Source organism: Mustela erminea, chromosome 20 (assembly GCF_009829155.1).
Source record: "Mustela erminea isolate mMusErm1 chromosome 20, mMusErm1.Pri, whole genome shotgun sequence".
Classification (NCBI taxonomy): domain Eukaryota; kingdom Metazoa; phylum Chordata; class Mammalia; order Carnivora; family Mustelidae; genus Mustela; species Mustela erminea.
Window position 1 is genome coordinate 20,765,383 of NC_045633.1, and position 20,618 is coordinate 20,786,000.

Sequence of the window (20,618 nt, forward strand, 5' to 3'; positions counted from 1 at the left end):
CTTCTCTGCCCCCATTGGCTGTGGGACTGGTTTCCCCTCTCCCTCACGCCCAAGTCCATCCCACCTGGTAGGCCTATAACGCAGGCACCCCTCCCTGGGAGCCTGCAGGGGGTCACCGGGGCATCTCCTGCTTGGGCAGAGCAACGGGTTGGCCACCCCCCGCCCCAAGACATCCAGCCACAGCTCTTCTCACCCACAGCAGCCTGTGTGATCCTGAGAAAATGCTCATTTTGTTGGGTCAGTTGTTTGCTTGGAGCCTCTCTCTGGCTGCCTGCGCTGCTAGGAAGTAAGGCCGGCTCCTTTAAACCACTCCTGTCTCCTGCCCCGTCTTCACCTACTTAACTCCTCCCCTCGGATCTCAGCTCCCAGGTGGGGTTTCTGACCAGCCTGCTGAGACTTCACAGGCACACGCCTTAGGCCCTCGTTGCTTCTGGAATCTTTCCTGCCACAGCCACAACACTGACCATAATTATTACCTTACTTTCAAGACTATTTTTCCCCCTCTCCCCATGAGACTATAGGAAGACTCTCCAAGGGTAGGAGCTGTGTCTGTTTTGGGCACCACTGCTTTCCCAGTGTGGGGCTCTGTGCCTGACCCATGCTAGGTGCTCAATTCATTTTTGCTGAATATGTGAAATGGATCATGGAGTTTAGCAGAAGCTGAGTTTGGATTTTCAGAGTCTCTCAAGATAGAACTCAGTTCAGTTGAACTTGGCAAGCCTTCCCTCGGCTCTTCCTTATGCCTTTTCCTGCCAAGAGCAAAGCGCGGCTCTTTGCTTTGCCCTAACCCTGCCCTCTGCTTCTCTCCCCAGAAGAGGCAGAGGATGTGAGTGAAGAAGCCCAGATGAGGGACCGTTCCCACATCGAGAAGACTCTGATGCTGAGTGAGGACAAGCCAGTGGATGATTACTCTGGTAACCAGAGGAAGGGTCTGGGACTGGGGGTCGGGCTGGGTCTGGGCTCCGAGGCAGGCAGGTCTCCAGGGCTGAGAGCCCTGGAGATGGGGGCCCTGTAGAAGAGACTCCCAAAGCAGCGTCCAAGGCCCAGGTGGGGGTTCTTAATTGGCAGGGAGGAGGAGAGGTGATCCAAGCTGAGGGAACAGGGCCAGGGCCAAGGACAAATCCCAGTGCCGCTGCCTGGGGCCCAGTGCCAGCCTTCATGTGGCGGCCGGGGAAGCTTGCTCGTAAGAGTTCGTCCCCTCTGTTTTGGTTTTTACAGTTTATAAAGCTCTTTTCTTTCTGGCACTTCACGCTCAGAATAACCCAAGGCTTTCAGGAGGGCTCATGCCTCCTCTTCATTGACGAGCTGGCTGGAGCTCAGAGGAGCCTCAGTTTGCACAGTTTGCATGGGGCACACAGCTAGAGGGGAGCTGTGGGAAGGTCAGGTCTAGATGGCCTGGTTTGGGGCCCCCGTTCCTCCTTCTGGGCCTCACAGCTGCAGGCTCCCAGCCTCACTCTGTGAGTTGCTTTTCCCTGGAGGGAGAAGAGGATCAGGTTTAAAAAAAAAAAAAAAGTAGTGTAGGAGATTTTGAGGGTGGGAGGGCATGCCTTTTGGTTAACAATTTCTGAGGGTTGGGATGTGGACCCACTCCTGTGAGGCTGCCAGAGGAGGCAGGTATGGGTTGGGGTGTGACATGGGGGGGCCCTGCTTTCCACTGGCCTGGGGGGGAGCTACCCTGTAAAGTGAGCTGGTCTCTTCCCTTTCACCCTTCTCTGCCTCCAGTGGTGCTGCAGCGGCTTCGAAAGATCTACCACTCCTCCATCAAGCCCCTGGAGCAGTCATACAAATACAACGAACTTCGGCAGCACGAGATCACAGGTACCCTCGTGGCTGATGCCCGCGCGTGCTCTTGAGCTCTGTGAGTGGTGGGCATGAGGAACACATGGAGCCCAGCACCCCTAAATCCCACCCCCCAGGCCTCTGTCATGTGACCAGCCTTCCCCTCAAGAGTGCTCTAACTTGCATGGGGTTTTGTGGGGATCACTTTGCATGTGTTCATGGTTCAGTAGGATGCTTGTGGTTTCCCAGGACCATGATGCCAATTTCCATCCGTCCCCCCAGAGCCCCCTGACAGGGAAGAGATCATGTGTTAAGACCCCTAGTTGGCCCAGAATCCTTTTTTTTTCTTTTCTTCTTATCACTTTGGTCAGCTTTCCTTGGGTCTGGATCCTTTTAAAAATTGATTTTTGGAATAATAAAAACAAGGGATACTTTTTGCCTAACCCCCCCATCAAATAGTGGAAAATAGTATGAACTGAAAAATAAAAATCCCTCTCTTGATTTTTAGCGTCTCTACTTGTACCTCAGAGCCTTCCTCTGTTCTAGTTTCCTGCAAATACTTGCAGACATTTGCTCTGCTCCCAGGAGCAAGCATGTCTTTTTCTGTTTGTATTTGACTGAAATGGTAAAAGCACAGGGCTCCGTGAAATGTTACAAATGTGACTCTAATTGTTAGATACATTTGTAGATGTAGGTGCAGATTTGTAGATGTATGTGCAGATACATTTGTAGGACAGATATTTCAAAGTGTAACTGTGGAGTTAAACATTTTCGTAGCTGTTGCCAAGTCTCCTTAGGTCAGAGGGGTTTGTGGCCTTGATAATTCTGGGAGAGTCTTGTTGCCCAGCAGCCCTGTGCTTTTCCTGAGTTGTTCATCACGGAAAACTTTCACAATGTATCAGATTGAACGGAGAGGGTGTTACACATCTTTCCCTGTGTGAAGGGGCAACTGCCGTATTCTCTTGTGTGATGCTCTTGAAGGCTCCAAAGTGGGCAGGGTATTTAGGGTGCCCATTACTCTTGCTTCACAGAAGAAGGACAAGATGCACAGGGAAATGCTGGGTTTCTCAGGATCACACAGCTGAACCAAGAGCTGGAACTCTCGGCTCCTTCTTGGGGAGAATGCCCTATTCCATGACTTCCCGGACAGCCTCTTCCAAGCCCAAGAGGCAACCATCCTCTTGGGCTTCACAGGAGATGTGTGAGGTGACTTTCTCTTGTGGCTTTCCTGTCCTCACACTGGCCTTCCCTTGAAGTCCACAGACCCACCCAAGTGGCCCGCCCAAGGCTGTGGGCTGGCGGATGGAATGGTGCTGTGTGGGGGAGGGCGCTCCTGCCTCCTGATCCCTGCTTTTTGAGCTTGGCTTCTCTCCCCTCCCATGTCCCGGTGCTAGGGATTCTGCCTCCCTGTCTGCAGGGGAACCTCAGCGGCTCACCTGTGGCCTCCTGCATATGCCAGTAACGCCCCCTGCTGTAGACAGCTGAAACAGCAGCCCCCAGAGAGCCCGTTTCTAGTTCTTCTCAGAGGTAGCTGGAAGATCCAGTTCCCCTAGTGTCCCCTGGACCTGGGTGAAAGACACTGTGCCTAGGATCTTTGTGGTTATAACTAGGGACTCCTGCCACCCCTTTAGTCTGCCTATCCCTTCCTGTCCCGGAGCCAGGTGTTGGCACTCAGGGAGGCAAGCAACTCATCGTGTGTGTTTGCAGGCCGAGAGGAATGGGGCAGGGCCGTGGTATCAATTTCAGGCAATTATATATGTGCCTGCCACTTACGAGACACCATCTTGGTCTTCTGGGACTAAGTTTCATCTCAGAGAAAGAAAACCAGCACTTCAAGAAGCAAGGTGCAGAACAAGAGGAATACTGTACTCACTCCTCTTTGTAGAAAGAAGATGGGGAATGTGGTATCTGCTCCTGTTGCTTAGACCGCGTGCATTAAAATGTCTGGAAGAGTACGTCATGGGTGTTATGACTGAGGCAGACGGGGGATAGGGGTGGTAGACTTTCACTCTATACCCTTTTATACTTCTGATTTTTTTTTAAAGATTTTATTTATTTATTTGACAGACAGAGATCACAAGTAGGCAGAGAGGCAGGCAGAGAGGAGGAAGCAGGCTCCCCACAGAGCAGAGAGCCCGATGTGGGGCTCGATCCCAGGACCCTGAGACCATGACCCGAGCCGAAGGCAGTGGCTTAACCCACTGAGCCACCCAGGCGCCCAATATACTTCTGATTTTTGAACCAAGAAATTAAATATATCAAAATGGAAAAAAAAAAAAAAGAGGATCTACTGTCCAGGGCCTATGAGCCAGGTTCAGGGGGACCAAGAGGTTGGAGAATGTGAGGTGTATGTGACACCAGGTTGGTCCCCATGCTGTGGCTCAGGGACAAGTTGCAAGAGCAGGAGCCTGTGAGTCAGCAGGCCCTGTCTCCCCCACCCCCTGGTTTTGAAAGCACTGAAGGATTCTGCTTTCCCTTCTTAGAGACCCCAACTGGTGTGGCCCAGGCAGGTTGCTCTTCCTGACATTGGACATGGGGCCCAGGGGCCCAAGAATTGCCTCGTCAGTGGTTGGTCCTGGGAAATAGATCGTGGTCTTTGGAGGCTAATTTGAGACTGGCCCAGAGCCCAGGGTCAGGCTGAGCCTGAGGTAGGATGTCAGGAGGCTCCCGTCCAAGATGTCTAAGATTGTGTGAGCCTATCTCATGTCTTTTTCTTTCTGTTACCAATCCAGATGGCAGAGGGTTTTTTTTTTTCTTTAATTAAAAAAAATTTTGTCTTTTAAAGGATTTTATTTAGCAGCTGGCCAGTTAGCTCAGTTGGTTAGAGCGTGGTGCTGATAAAGGATTTTATTTATTTATTTGACAGAGAGACAGACAGAGAGAGCACAAGCAGCGGGGAGCAGCAGAGGGAGAGGGAGAAACAGGCTTCTGCTGAGCAGGGAGTGCAATGCGGGGCTCGATCTGAGAACCCTGGGATCATGACCTGAGCTGAAGCAGACACTCAACCAACTGAGCTACCCAGGCACCGCTTAACATTTAATTTAATTTAATTTAATTTTTTATTTTTTAAAAAGATTGTATTTATTCACTTGATACAGAGAGAGAGATCACAAGTAGGCAGAGAGGCAGGCAGAGAAAGAGGGGGAAGCAGGCTCTCCACCAAGCAGAGAGCCTGATACGGGACACGATCCCAGGACCCTGAGATCATGACCTGAGCTGAAGGCAGAGGCTTAACCCACTCAGCCACCCAGGCGCCCCAACATTTTATTTTTAAGTAATCTCTACATCCAGTGTTGGACTTGAACTCATAAACCCAAGACTGAGAGTTACATGCTACACTGACTGAGCCAGCCAGGCGTCCCCAGGTAGCAGAGTTCTAATCCCTCCCCCTGTGGCAGCTCCCTTCTCCCCTTCTGATGAGCAGTTCCTCAGATGCAAACCAAGAGGCCTCACCCACAGTGAGCTCTGAGTCAGTGTTTGTTGATGTCATCTCCTCCTTCTGGAGCCTGTGTGCCAAGGATCTGTGTAAGGCCAGAATCACATCTCCTCGTGTCTTTTATTTATTTTTTATTTATTTATTTATTTATTTTTTTAAGATTTTATTTATTTACTTGACAGAGAGAGATGACAAGCAGGCAGAGAGGCAGGCAGAGAGAGAGGAGGAAGCAGGCTCCCTGCCGAGCAGAGAGCCCAATGCGGGGCTCGATCCCAGGTCCCTGAGACCATGACCTGAGCCGAAGGCAGTGGCTTAACCCACTGAGCCACCCAGGCGCCCCCTCCTCGTGTCTTTTAACTGGGTGATCACATTTACATAGCAAGAGACATGCCACTGATCGCCATAACCTGCCCAATCCCGTGTAGAATTCTCAAACTCCATTAGATGGACTGGGATGTGGCGGGAAGCACTGTGTCACTCCTGTATGAACTTCATCAGTCACTTCCACGTCTAATTCCTGCTGCCTACAGATGGGGAGATTACTTCCAAGCCCATGGTGCTATTCCTGGGACCGTGGAGTGTTGGCAAGTCCACCATGATAAACTACCTCCTCGGCTTGGAAAACACTCGCTATCAGCTCTATACAGGTAATAGCGGATTCTCGTGTATGTGTGTTTGGCATGGCAGTGTCCTCTGTGCGGGCATGATGAAATAGTCATGTGTGTCTTCGATAGAACAATGGGAGTTACATACAAGAAGCCAGCTGTAGTCCGTGTTCACAGGAGAGTTTGTAAACAACAGCCGAGAGTTGGAAACCACCCAAACATCCACAGACAAATGAATGGATAAACCTAAGGGTCTATCCGTATGATAGAGTGAGGAGTATCATTCAGTCTTAAGAAGGAATACATTTCGGAAACATGCTACAACATCCATGAATCTTGAAGATACTATGTTGAATGAGATAAACCAGACACAAAAGAACAGATGTCCTCCAATTCCATTTAGGAGGTGCCTAGAGTCATCCAATCCACAGAGAAGAGAGTAGAGCAGAGATTACCAGGGCCTGGGAAGCGGGGGATGAATGGGGACAGGTTCAGTTCAGGAGGCAAATGGTGGTGAGGACTGCACAGTGGTATGAATGTGCTTAATGCCACCGAGCTGTACACTCAAAATGGGTAAAATGGTAAATTTCGTGACATTTATTTTACAGTTAAAAAAAGAAAGAAGACACTAGCTTAGCAAACAGGGTATCTAGTTCTTGGGGCAAACCCATCCTGGAACCCCTTGCTTATCCACTTACTTTGTAGTAGGGTCTCTGTCCCAGAGGTGACTGTGTTCCAACTGCCCTCATGCCCATGCGTGCAGGTGCTGAGCCCACCACCTCTGAGTTCACCGTCCTCATGCACGGACCCAAGCTGAAAACCATCGAGGGTATCGTCATGGCTGCAGACAGCGCCCGGTCCTTCTCACCCCTTGAGAAATTTGGCCAGAATTTCCTAGAGAAGCTGATTGGCATTGAGGTTCCCCACAAACTTCTGGAGCGAGTCACTTTCGTGGATACACCAGGCATCATCGAAAACCGCAAGCAGCAAGAAAGAGGTAATAGAGCACTTGTGTCCGAACACCTTGAGTTTTGTGTTAGAAAACAGTTCAGCGGCAGGTGGTAGGCAGGCAGGGGAGAGGAAAGATGGCCAGCGTTGTCCAAGGCAAATTGGATCCCAGTCCATGTGTACTTGACCTCTGGTTAACTCGGGTTCTGGTTTGAACCTGACCTCAAACTCCTCCTGGTCCAGGGTCTACTTTACCAGGCCTGCTTGACCATAAGCCTGTATTAGACTTCCCAAAATTCTCTTCCAATGGGAGAAGAGTGGCACTTTGGGCCCAGCAGACACTAGGTTATGACAGAGGTCGCTAAGGATTACCGTGACACGGGGCTGTATGTAGCCATGAGTCATCCCTGGGCATCTGTAGGACTATAGGCCCAGATGGTGGATCTCAATTTATGGTTATAACTCTTATTTTGATTTTATGACCATTTTATTACTGGTAATAATACTCTCACTAATAATTATGATAGTAAATTCACCTTTCTTCTTCTGTTATGCATCAGATAATTATGTGCATTACGTTGATTGTTGTAGCATAATTTCAAGACAGGTATTCCTAGTCTCCTCATTTTGGAAATAAGTGGAAGGAGTTAAAATATGTTGAGAACCTACCATGTGAGAGGTGGTTTTAGTTAGGTGTTTTCTGTTACTTACAGCAACATCATAATCTTTATATAGACCTAGGTGCTATTGTTCTTCTTGTCATTTTGTAACTAAAATGGTGAAGGTTGGAAGCTTTTACTCTTCTGGGCTGGCCAGTGGCAGAGACTAAATTTCAGTCTGGGTCTTGGGCCAGCTCCACATTGCTTCCCCCTAAATAGCACATCCTCTCCCTCATATCCTTCTATTTTTTTTTTTTAAAAGATTTTATTTATTTATTTGACAGAGAGAGAGGCAGGCAGAGAGAGAGAGAGAGGGAAGCAGGCTCCCTGCTGAGCAGAGAGCCCGATGCGGGACTCGATCCCAGGACCCTGAGATCATGACCTGAGCCGAAGGCAGCGGCTTAACCCGCTGAGCCACCCAGGCGCCCCCTCATATCCTTCTAATTCCCTGACTTCATCCCCTCAATGTCTTTGCCACTGTCCCATATCTTTTTCGACAGTAGAAAGATCTCCACTTTGAAAAAGTATTTTGTTTTCCTGGAGCCTTGGATTCCATAGATTAAGACAAGGATCAAGCTATTCTTGGCTCAGGGCTGACAAGGCCCACGAGATACGCAGTTAATTCTTTGAGTCTTTAAAAGCCCAGAAAATCCCTATTGCCTTTACTTCCTTCAGTGCAGGCAATGGTTTGGTTCTGGAAGGGGGCACGAAGGGTTAGGGTGAGCCTGCTCAGCTTGACTTCTTACTCCCCCCCATCCCAAGGTTACCCCTTCAATGACGTGTGCCAGTGGTTCATCGACAGAGCGGACCTCATCTTTGTCGTCTTTGACCCAACCAAGTTGGATGTGGGTCTGGAGCTGGAGATGCTCTTCCGCCAGCTGAAGGGACGTGAGTCCCAGATAAGGATCATCCTGAACAAGGCCGACAACCTGGCCACACAGATGCTTATGCGGGTTTATGGGGCCCTCTTTTGGAGCTTGGCCCCACTCATCAACGTCACAGAGCCCCCGAGGGTGTACGTCAGCTCCTTCTGGCCACAAGACTACAAGCCCGATACCCACCGGGACCTGTTTCTCAAGGAAGAGATCTCTCTTCTAGAAGACCTGAACCAGGTTATCGAGAACAGGTTGGAGAACAAGATCGCCTTCATTCGCCAGCACGCCATCCGGGTCCGCATCCACGCCCTCCTGGTTGACCGCTATCTGCAGACTTACAAGGACAAAATGACCTTCTTCAGTGATGGAGAGCTGGTCTTTAAGGACATTGTGGAAGACCCCGACAAGTTCTACATCTTCAAGACCATCCTGGCAAAGACCAACGTCAGCAAGTTTGACCTTCCCAACCGTGAGGCCTACAAGGACTTCTTTGGCATCAACCCCATCTCCAGTTTCAAGCTGCTGTCCCAGCAGTGTTCCTATATGGGGGGCTGCTTCCTGGAGAAGATTGAGCGGGCCATCACACAGGAGCTCCCCAGCCTCCTGGGAAGCCTCGGGCTAGGAAAGAATCCAGGTGCTCTCAACTGTGACAAAACAGGGTGTGGCGAGACCCCAAAGAATCGCTATAAGAAACACTAGGTCATCGTTTCTCCATTCTGGGGTTCCTGTTGGTGGATAAGCTTGTGTCCTAACTGTCTGAGAAGTCCTGGTTTATTAACCCTTTGAGCCACACTGGCAAGAATCCTTACATGCTGGAGATTTGGGAGTTAATTGAGGCCAGTGGTGGGGGAGCATGTGGGTCAAGGGAGGCAAGAGGAAACTGTGAATTATATAGTGTGCCCATCTTCTTGCTTCCGTGGGGGGCCTGACTGAGGCAGGTCAGGCCCTGCCAGCTTTTCCTGGGTCCTATTGCAAAGGGACAGAAAGCAGCTAAATTCTAGTGTATACTGAAGTGATGCGTGTCCAGCTGAAAGCAGCTGAAATTCTCTTTTATGTCTTTAAGCTGGGAAAAAGAGGGAAGACTTGATTTTTGTAGGGCTGCTTGGGTCCTTCGTGACTTCCTCTCACGCAGTCTCCTGGCCCTCCTCCTTCCAGGCCCTCCTCCCTCCTTCCTCATGGGGCAGGGGAACAGTTTAGGATAGCAGAATGCTGAGAGAGAACAGGAGTCCCCTGGGCCAGGAGAAGGCGCTGCCTTCCCCCTGCCATTTCTCTGATGTAGTCCTCTAAGCTGGTTGGGAAGCTCAGTCCCTTTCTCGGCCCCAAAAGGAGGCTGAGTGTTCCATGCATTCAGGTAATTTACTTCTTGGAAGTGACTTCAGTGCAAGTACCAGAGGGGCTCAGAGGGTTAATTGGTTTGCAGTGTGTCTTTGTCTATTGCATGTCTTGGAAAACTCAGACCCCAAAGGTGGGTTTCAGAGGGGACGATGGAAACCTTGCTCCTTTTCCTGAGGGTCTTCTCTGGGCAGCCCATCTCCCCCAGATGAGGAGGAGGCAGTTTCCATACCTTCTCTGCAGAGATGCTCTGCAGAAGAGTCGTTCCCTCCTGGTTTTCACGCCATGGCTTTTCCTTCCCCTTCTTCTCCATTCCCTGATGTGCCAACACTCAAAACTCAAGAGTGATTGCCCACGAGTCAGAACCAGCATCAGGCACTCAGTGCAGGTGGAAGCCAAGGCTTCACATTCAGTGTCCGCCTGAACTGATACTGGTTTGCACCACGCGTACCACAGGGCAGCCAGTGCCTTCAAATCCGTGTGAATATGCATGTCCTGCCTTGTCTGAGAGAGAGAGGAGGGAGACTGCAGAGGCCAGCGGGCCCAGAGAAGGGATGTGCTGTGAGGCTCCTGCCTGGCTGGTGCGCAACCCCAGAGAGCAGCAGGGAGTGGAGGGAAGGAAACTTTTGATGAAAAGTAGGTGAGTGAATGGTTTGTGCAAATCCAGGAGACCTGGCCCTGGGCTGCCCTCTGCGGCACCTGTGGCCTCGTGAGCCAGTCTCCCTTGGGAGTGAGTGATTTGGGGAGCTTCAGCATGAGGCCTGAGTCAGGGCCCACCAGCACCAGGAGGTCACCTTGGACCAGAAGGAAAGTGAAGATGAAGGCAGATGGGAGGCACTCCGAGGACGAGGCCATGGAAGTGAACTGCTGGTCAATCAGATCAGGTCCCTGCGGAGAATTCGGAATTCCTGCTTCCCAGAAGGATTAGCACTCGGTGCAAGCTGCAGCAGGGCCTGGAACCTCCCACAAGTCAGCCAGAGGCACCAGAGCCTCCAGGACATTGCTTCTAAGGACAGAGCCAAGCAGAGCGCTGGGGCCTGCTGGGGCGCCCAAGGAGTCTGGTGACGGGGCCCAACGAGCTGCTTTTCTTCTCATTAAAATCCACCCTTGCCTCACCGCACCTACCGTCTCAAGAGTCTGCCCTCTCACCTTGCTCCTTGATGCTCCCAGTGCCTTTGAGCAGCTCAGGAAGGTCTGATTTCTCCATGCAGCGGGGTGGTGCACAGTGCGGACCCGTCCAGCAGCCAGTGCCCCGTCACTCTGGGGGAAATGGGTGTGAGGAGGCTGGTACCTTCATTCAGGATCTGTGTTTTCACGGGGTGGGGGATGACATGACCAGTGTGATTGTTTCTCCCTTTCTTCGTTCCATTCATTTGCCTTTTCTCACTCCTTTCCCTCTCCTCTCTCGTTGACCTGCCTTTTCTCTGAATTGCCAGTAGGCTCATCAGCCGGCCCGCCTGGGCTTTCCATGCTGTTTGGGCCCTGCTCTGTGGATGTGGATTTCAAGTAGAATTCTGACTCTTTGCGGGGTGGGGGTGGATTGGGACCTGGGGTAAATTGAGGATCCTGAGATTTTCCCCCAAGAGGAGTTATCTGTAAGTGTTTGTGCCTGAACAGTGCTATTTCTCTCCAAAGTGGAAGCTTTCCAGTGTTAATGCCATTCTGATTTCATCTGGGAGGAAATCTCAATAAAGTTCAATCTCTCTGGGACATCTCATGCTTTCTCATGGTCTCCAGCCTGCCTAATCCCTTTCTCTTCCTCTTAGACTTATTTCTATTAACACTTGTTTTTCAAGCAGTTTGAGGCCCACAGCAAAGTGGAGAGGGAGGTAGAGGTTTCCTGCACGCCCCTGCTCCCACGATGCACAGCTGCCCCACTAGCAACACCCCCACCGGAGTGGGACATGTGTTCCCACTTGTGAGTTGATCCAGACAGGCCAGAGTCACCCAGAGTCAACACGTTAGGGTTTGCTCCCGTTGATGTGCATTCTGCGAGTTTGGACAAGTGTGTCACCCTGCGTCTGTCCTTAGAGAATACGGGGTATTCCCACTGCCCTAAAAATCCTCTGCGCTACGCCTGTTCATCCTTCCCGTCTCTTCCCAACCCCGAGTGCTACTTTCTAAGTTTCTTAGGGATAGATAGATAATCCACGAATTGCCCGCTCGTGTTTTAGACACCCCCAGCGGCTTCTTCTCTAGACCCCTGCTGCTTCTAGCACCCCCCTCCCCATGTCAAAGATGACCTTGAAACCCAGGTTTCCCGTTGTAGAATTGGAGACGAAGACATCCTCTCTCCTCAGCCCCTGGCTGTCATTCTCCCTGATGTCTGTGGTGGTAGCCCATTCTCCTAGGAACTATGGAAGCTTCTGTCCCCAAGTGTCTCAGAGGGGCAGACATACCACTCTGTTCACTCTGTCTGTGCCCTCAACCATGCCGCTGCCCACTTGGTAGCTGAAGGTTCTGGGGAGGGAGCTGGAGAGTCTGGGCTGAATGGAAGGACAGTGCCTCTTCTTGGCTTCTGCTGAAAGTGGTTCTCCCTGCACCAGGATCCCGGGCTTCCTCCTTGTACTTGTTTTTAAAGGGAACTTACACTGTCCTTGACTCCCCAACCCTGTGCCCCTCAGAGAAGATCTCCTTTACTTTGAAATTTTATCTCTGGGGTCCTGAGGACCTCACACTCTGGTTTAGAGTGTGTATGCAAAGGAAGGAACTGGGCTCTGGGGAGCCAGTGGGAGGTTGGAAATAGATGGGGGTGTGAGACTGAACAACGTGCCATCATGAGGGGGTCAGCACAGGGAAGAGAATTTGGTGGCCACCCGCTCTGGGTTTCCTGTCAGGAGAGGCTGATCTCAGGGTGGGATGAGTAGAGTGTGACTCATTGCCTCCCTCTCCCCTGCCCTCCTCTGATTCGGGGGTCCACAGTCAGCAACGGAGTACCCTGACCTAGATCAGGCCACTGCCACCCTCCCCCAGGTCAGCTTTCCCGCCCATGACTGCAACCAGGGTTTTCCCATGACTGGGAGAAATATGGAGCGTTTCCCTGGAAAACAGAAAGTAGGTGAGGAATGATGTTTCACAGATAAACATCACACACTAGAACCTGCCAGCATGTTCAGAATTGTGCTATTTCACAAGCCCTGTACCCTACTGACCACCTTTACCCTGTCTGCTATGAGGATAGCTGGATGCCACGGAGAAAGCAAAATCGAAGACCATTCTAAACCCAACCTGATAACAGGAGGGGCCTAACAGACAGGGGATCTCCGCTGGGATCTGTACGTATCTGCGTATGTGGGGGTTACCTGTGGTTATATGTACAAGGGGTGTGCAAATGCCTGCACGGAAAATCAGTGTGTATGCAAGCCCTCGTGTATGTGTTTGTGGCCGAAAGATCTCTGAGTATGTAGCACAGCACCCAGCATGGAGGGCTCATTACCTGCAAGCTGTCAGAATGAATGAAACAGTAAGCAGGTTTGGGGGGAGTAAAGAAGGTATCTGTGCACCATATGTGGTGTGTAGAGGGTCCTGGAGTGGAAAGGTATGTCTGGGTGTGGCTGTGAAGAAGTAATTGTATGAATGACGTGCGGGTGACATGTTATGGGAGCAGGTGTAGGCAGGTGTGTGCACGGGGAGGGATGGATGCCCCAGCCAGGGGAAGACCCAGGAAAACCCAGCCATAGGAGGACACCTCCGCGGCCCTGGCTTTGCAGTTGCAGCCCCTTCTCCCGCCCCCGTGAACTAAGGGGGAAGTTAGAGCCTTCAAAAACTTACAAGTACCGGCAATGTTTTGTGCTGATTCTACTGTCTGTGACATTCGACTCAAGCTTCTCCCTGTCCAGGGAAACCTTAATTTTTCTTGAGAAGACCATAAAGGCAATAAAAGAGAAGCATAAGAAAAACAAGAAAATGAGAGTAGAGATATGAATTTGCCTGTAGCAAAGGTATATCCTACAGGTTCTAAGTTATTCCCTGTATCAAAGGATAAAAAAGTAACCTGCCTAATTGAGCATTCTTCTGTGTCTGCTTGCACTGGGGAGCCTGTTCTGTTTTCTCATCATTTCAGGAGGGAAGAGAACCAGCTTCTAGAGTTTTTCCAGGAACTGGGCTAGAGACCTATAGACATTCCCACAGTTACACTTGACAAGATGTGGTAATTCTAACAGCCACACGCCAGGCCACAGGCCAGGTATTTTCCATGTTATTATTTCGTTCAGTGCTCACACAACCCCACAGGTAGGAAGCTGTCTGGCATGGAAAAGACTAGAGACTCTGGGGTTGGATGGCTTAGGTTTCGTCCTGGGCTCCAGTACTTACTGGCTGGGCAGCATCAGGCAAATGACAGTTTTGTCCTTCAGAATACTCAGCCATGAAATGGAGATACAAATAGCCCCCCCTTCCCCTGCGGGGCTGGGGGGAGGATGACATCACTAAAACATGTAGTGTGCTTGAAGTAGTATGCAGCCCACAGCAAGCATTCCATGCTGTTACTAGTCTTCATTTTTACTGATGAGAAGACTGATGGTCAGAGCGGTGGGGAGGTGGCGTGTGGAAGTGGGAGGGCCAGAATTCCATCTGAAACCTGACTCACAGCAGGGCGGGCGAGCTTACTTGCCCAGGGTCACATTTGGGGACACTGGTCTTTCTGATCCGAAGACCTTTCCCTCTTCAGAAACTGGCGAACACATAGAATTGCCTGATTTTTTTAATGGTCCGTCAGCACCTTGACACTTGATGGTAACAAAATTTTAAAACACTTAAACATGATTTGCATTAGAAAATTTATTTATTTAAAAGATTTTATTGGAGCACCTGGGTGGCTTAGCAGGTTAAAGCCTCTGCCTTTGGCTTAGGTCATGATCTCAGGGTCCTGGGATCGAGCTCCGAGCTCCGTATCAGGCTCTGTGCTCAGCGGGGAACCTGCTTCCCGCTCTCCCTCTCTGCCTGCCTCTCTGCCTACTTGTGATCTCTGTCTGTCGAATAAATAAATAAAATGTTAAAAAAATAAAAGATTTTATTTATTTGAGAGAGAGAGAGCTTTCACATTTGATCCTCACCCTGATCATCTTGTAAAGTAGATGGGGGCAGGCATATTTATTATCCTTAAATCCAAATCCAGCACGGGGAAGCTGCATCTCCAGAGAAGTCCAAGTTCACCCAGCTAAAACATGACAAACCAAACGAAATGGCCCATTTTCTACCCATCCCACTATCCTTTCTACTACATTCAATCACACTGATTTGTGTTAATATGGAGCCTAAAGCTATTTTGATGGTACATTTTTCTGACACACAAAAGAGTGACTTTATATTTGTGAGGAGTACAAATTATTTGGGTTATGTTTCTATTTTCTCCAGACTTCTGAATTTTTTCCCCTATCAAAACTTCAAAAGATTTGGAGTATACACAATTGTTCAGGTATAATCTGTGCCCTAGGGGAGCTAATCATCCAGTTAGGGACACAGGGCATGGAACTGGAGTGACCAGGCAGATCCTGGGGAAAAACCGGTCACATGTCCCAATCACAATACAGGACACATGGTGGGACAAAGGACTTTCTTTCTCCATTGTAATTATCTGAAAAGTTCTACCCATTCACACAGACTATTTAAACATTTAACAGATTACCTCTGGGAGGAGAATCCCTTTACATAATAACATCAGGACTCTCCTGGGAATACTGGGGGGAATACTGGGACACCCTGGGGATTCAGAGCTTAGAAAGGGAATGGAATTCTAGCTCCACTGTAAAGGACTGGTCAGGTTTGGAAGGGCAGGGAGGAGGAGGCCCACGGATTCTGGGGGAAGACCAAGGGCCCAGTCTCAAAAAGGAAGACATCTGTGAATGGCCAGTGATCAGTCAAGGTGAGATGACGTGGGTTAGGGAAACCTGGCCCCCAAATGGAAGCTCAAGGAGTCTGGGCTTGAGGCCACTGCAAGTTTCTGGACAGCGGGGGCCATGAAGAAGCAGGGAAAGTCTGGCGGGCAGCAGCAGCGGGGCTCACAGAGAGACCAGAGGCTGGCACCAAGAAGCCTATTTCGGCAAGCCCGCCTATGTGGTCCACGGTCTCCTGCTTGGAGGCCGTCAGGTCTCTGTCCTCCCCAGATGCTGCCCCAGCGCTAGGAGCTGGGGACCAGTGCTAGAGCCCCGTAAGGAGGCTGTGGAGGAAGCCCACCTCAGCAGTCTGGTCCTCCTTAAGAGTCCCTCTGGGGCCCTGGACCCTGGTACTCCTGGTTGGCCCCAGCTGCTCCTGGCCCGGCCGCGGGTGCAGATCATCCGACGGGAAAGGATCCCGGGCCCGCCTTCCCCGCTGCACCCCCACGCTTTCGAGGGGAAACTAAGGCTCCGAATAGGGCGTTCTGGACGCAGGAAGAGCGGGTGGGGAACCGGGCCCCTGGCGGAGCTTCGCCTTGTCCCTCAAGCCGGCTCCTTAGCACAAACCGCTATCCCAAAGAGCAGTTAGCTACTGCGAACCCGCGGACCCCCAGCGGGGGTAGCAGAGGAACCCGGTCCTGCCAAGTCCCGCCCGCGGGAGCCCGCCCCGCGCGTGCGCTCGGCTCGCGGCTGCGGGCCCGGCCCCGCCCCCTCCAGAGCCGCGCGCTCCCGAGTCACGCGTCGAGGCTCGCGCATGCGTAGGCGCAAGGCGGCCCTTCTGGGAAGAGGGGCTCGGCGAGGTGGTCGGTGCGGAGTGGGGGGGGGGTGTGACTCAGCCCAGGGGTCCCCCTCCCCGCTCGCTGGGCTTTGCCCCCTGTGCACTCCCTGGGCCCCAGCCGTTCTGTGCGCTGTCCGGCCTCTGGCAGCCCTGAGCGTCTCGGAAGTTTTGATTTAGGACCGGGAAAGGCTTTGAACTTGCTGAGACTTACGGGGAGAGGCCACCGGTTTCCGGAGCCCTTTGGGGGACGTGGAGAACGTCAGAGACATTGGTGTGGCCGTTATCAGGTTGTGGTTTGAACCTGTGGCCAGCCCAGACACAGATTTTAAAGAGATTGTCTCACCTCCCTTACCTTGCCGGAAACTCAGAGAATTTGGTATCCAAACTGCCCTTTCGTCCTGCCCTTGTGTATTAGAAACCCAGTCCTCCCTTGGCACATTGCACTACCTCTGGTTGAGGGTGGATGGGAAGGCACTTGGGGCGGGTGGAAATTCTAGATTTGGAGGGTAACGTTCTCATTGGAATGTCTTTCTCATGGCTCTTGGGGTTCCCTGAGTCACTTGTAGGAGCTAAAACGGATTCCAGAGCTTCTGAAATCTCCTATTATTAGTCCTTAGCCTCTCTTTGAAAGGTGTCCAGTGACAGGGATCTCAGTTCAGGGTTTTCTTTTGTTTTGTTTTTTTAAAGATTTTATTTGTTTGACACAGAGACAGAGAGAGAGGGAACACAAGCAGGGGCAGTGGGAGAGGGAGAAGCAGGCTTTTTGCTGAGCTGGGAGCCTGATGCGATGGGGGGCTCATCCCAGGATCCTTGGATCATGACCTGAGCGGAAGGCAGACACTTAATGACTGAGCCACCCAGACGTCCCTCAGTTCAGGGTTTTCTGACAGGATGCTGGTCCCTCTGCCCTAGAGACTAGTTGTGAGAGGCCATCACTTCCCTTCGCAGCCCTGTGAGGAATGCACAGGAGCAGTGTGTACCTGCTTCTCTGGCCCCCTGGGCATACCAGAACATAGGAAGGGGCTTTTGTGGCTAAATCAGTGTTGGCCATTTGGCTACCTGTAATTTCCTGGGTTTTGTTGGCTGTTGCTTTGGAGTGGAGATCATGTGGGCATCTAATTCCCAGGGAATCTGGGAGGAAAAGGGAAGTCCTTGGAAAAGAATTAGGTGCCCCCTGGGTAAGGATGAGTTGGGGTGGGGCTTAGCTGGCTAACTTGCCCTCTGCACTAGGAAGCCTTATTCCCTTACATGTGTCCCTTTTCTGGATTTAACTTCACAGAGCACCCAGTAGTGGCAGGGAATTGTAGCATTAGAGAGGCTCGTGGTCCCCTCTGTTCTTTTTACAGATGAAGAAGCTGACGCCTACTAAAGCAAAGAGCATTCAGGGTCACAGAATCAGCTGGTGGCAGAGATGGGACACAAGTCTCCTGATTCCCAGGCCTGTTCTCACTCTCCTACACCATGTATGTTAGGGGCCAGCATAAAACAGATGGCACATTTTGAATGGGTAATTTGAGGCAGAGGGTGGGAAACACACCCTGGAGCTAGTAACTGGGATCTTACGCCTGGAGGCAGAGAGGCCGTGTGGAGGGTCATCTTGCTAGAGCTGGGACTTCAGAAAGGCAGTTGGGGGAATAAAAACCCATTGATTTGTCAAGGCTCTCCATGGACCAAACTCAGTGGGAAGTCAGAGGGTAAGGGAGTGTTGATTAGTCTATATAGGTAAGTCCTAAGGCACAATCCAGGTGGAAAAGGATACAGAAAGGACCTGGAGGAGCAAATGAAAGTTATCCGCAGTAACCTGCAAACTTTCCTCTACCGGTTTATTAACAGTTTACAGGTCTGTGTTAGATATGTCCGTTGTCCTGCTGCATTTTCTCTAAACCCCATTTTCTCCACTTGACAGATAAGGAAAATGACTGGTGAGCGAACTTGCGGAATGGAGACGTGAACAGCCAAGCTGCCACCTGCCTCTCCGGGATCTTGTGTATGGTAGTTCCTCTATGGACGTTTATGCAGTGGGTGCGTGAGTGAATGAGTGAGAAGCGAACACACACAGGATTAGATGGTGCGTCTCCCTGAAGATCCTTAGTGGGCCTCCTCTCTATAGGCCTGGAGGCTCTCTGCGGAGGTGAGTCCCCTGCCCACTGGTATCTCTGCTGCTGGCCTGTAATGAGCTGGTATTCAGGTTAAAGGAGCAGGTATCTAGGGGTGCCTGGGTGGCTCAGTGGGTTAAAGCCTCTGCCCTCAGCTCAGGTCATGATCTCAGGGTCCTGGGATCAAGCCCCATATCAGGCTCTCTGCTCGGCGGGGGAGCCTGCTTCCCCCTTTTTCTCTGCCTGCCTCTCTGCCTACTTGTCATCTCTGTCTGCCAAATAAAGAAAAAAAATCTTAAAAAAAAAAAAAAGAAAGAGCAGGTATCTAGATCTGAAAACAAACAAACAAACAAAAAAAGCAAAAAAACCCTTGGACTTCTGGGCTTTCCTAGTGGAAGCTTTTGGAGTTTTCTCTTCTCTGAAGCCATCTTGATCCAGTCCTGATTTCTGGTGCCCCCACAATCTGGGCAGGGGTCCAGGGTGCTGCCTCTTCCCGGCTCAGCTCCTACCCTCGCTCCACCCACTAGCTCAGTTCTGCTAACTGCATCATTGGTGCTGCTCCCAGAACGCAGCGTTCTTCAGGGATGAACCAGCTGCCCCCAAGGTGGGGACTTTTGCCCGCACCCCTACAATGGCCTAGCTGTGGGGCAGAAAGTTCACTGTAAAGTCTTCATTTCCTTTCACTGTGGTCCCTCTTCCTGCACCATCCCATCTTTACAGTCCTCTTTCATTGGCCTCTTTCTTCCTGGAGAGCCCCACCTGGTCTTGTACTTGTCACTCACTCCTTGTCCCAGCTCCTCAAGCACAGAGGAGGAGGCTAACGTAGGTCAATCACCTGCGGGGTACCTGCCACGGCTCCCCACGGGTGCTCTGCATCTTCCCATTTCATTTCTTAGTAGGACACTAGGTAGAGAGTGCTAGGGAGGGGCCTTGCCGATGGAAGTCCAAGACTTTGGTTGGGAAACTGGCTCAACATCACCCAGCTGTTTGGGGTAGAGCCATCATTGGACCTGTGGTCTGCTCCAAGGCCATCCTGGCACACTCCTCACCCAGAATGAGCCTGCTGCAGCAGTGTTTAGGTTCATGTTGACCTTTGCTCTTCCGAGCCCCTTTCTTGTGCCGTGGCCTGTGTTCCTGGGGCTTGGGCCTGTCAGATGTGCTGTTTCAGCCCATCCTGGTGCGTTTCCGCATGGATCTGTCTGACTTTTGGTTCCACCCATGGTCTGCGCGTCCTCCTTCAGTCCTTTGCTGACGCCAGCTCCTCCGTATGTTGGCCGGCTAACCTGTTCCTGTATGGCAGCAAGGAACCCATTCTCTAAAGCCCAGCTCATATGCCACTTCCCCGATACTGTCCCTCCAAACTCATTCACCTCCAGATTCCCAGACTCACCTTGTGCGCCTCCCCTAAAGGCTTGAGCACGTTATTTCCTGTATTTACGGTAATTCCAATAGGCACCTTATTTACTTCGTTGAGGACAGGGACTATCCTGCAACAGTGTTCCTTTCTCCAGCCTCTCGCTGAGGCCCTCACAGCATAGTAATCCACTAGGGAGTGAATACATCAAGGGAGCTCTTTTGTGGTGAGAAAGTTTTTAAAATGAAGATGAATCCCTCAAGTTTACATGCTGAGTTGGCTTAAAACAAGATTCACCTGCAGGATAAGTGTCCGGGCTGAGTCTGGAGGTTGGGTGGCAGAGGACAGCCTGTGGAGCTCTCTCGAGGAACTTGGAATCTGGGGAGTCGAAGGGACATGGATGCGGGCAGGCAGTGGTGAACAGGTTGGGCAGACGGATGGCCCAAGAGTGGTTCTCCAAGGCCATGTGCTCCCCGGGTTCCTTATGTTTTGCTGTCATAGATAAAGGCCGTCATGCCTGTTTTCACCACCAAGGGTGAGGGAGTCCTCGGCCAGAACAGCAGCACCCCCTCCCTGGGACCTAAGTCGGCTCAGAGCTCCCACATCCCATGTGACCCAAGACAGACAGACGCTGGGGCCCTTCAGCCGAGGATGACAAGTGTGGGCCGACATGACTCACCTGCTCTGTCGCCGCCTACAGCTTTGTTGGAAGCCCTTGGGAATTCGGGCTCTTCCCTAGGAGAGGCACGCAAGGCTCTTTTTGCAGTTAGCAGCTTGGGGGCCCACTCGTGCAAGTGCCTGTTGCTGTCCCGGGGTCTCAAAGTCCAGATGCAGGGGCACGGAAATAGTGAGAAGCTGCAGCCGGTCTGGACATCAGACAACC

The 20,618-nt window shown here is 51.3% G+C and overlaps 1 protein-coding gene across 2 annotated transcripts in view; it reads left to right on the forward strand.

The window, feature by feature from the left end:
- Positions 1-11,344, forward strand: part of SRL (sarcalumenin) — a 45,116-nt gene extending 33,772 nt beyond the window's left edge. For both annotated transcript variants that reach the window (XM_032328243.1, XM_032328242.1), the window contains 5 exons: positions 813-914; positions 1,723-1,818; positions 5,746-5,862; positions 6,584-6,817; positions 8,190-11,344. In XM_032328243.1, coding sequence (XP_032184134.1) covers positions 845-914; positions 1,723-1,818; positions 5,746-5,862; positions 6,584-6,817; positions 8,190-9,001 — 1,329 coding nt within the window. In that variant the 5' untranslated portion in view covers positions 813-844 and the 3' untranslated portion in view covers positions 9,002-11,344. The remainder of the gene's footprint in view (positions 1-812; positions 915-1,722; positions 1,819-5,745; positions 5,863-6,583; positions 6,818-8,189) is intronic.
- Positions 11,345-20,618: the final 9,274 nt, after the last annotated feature.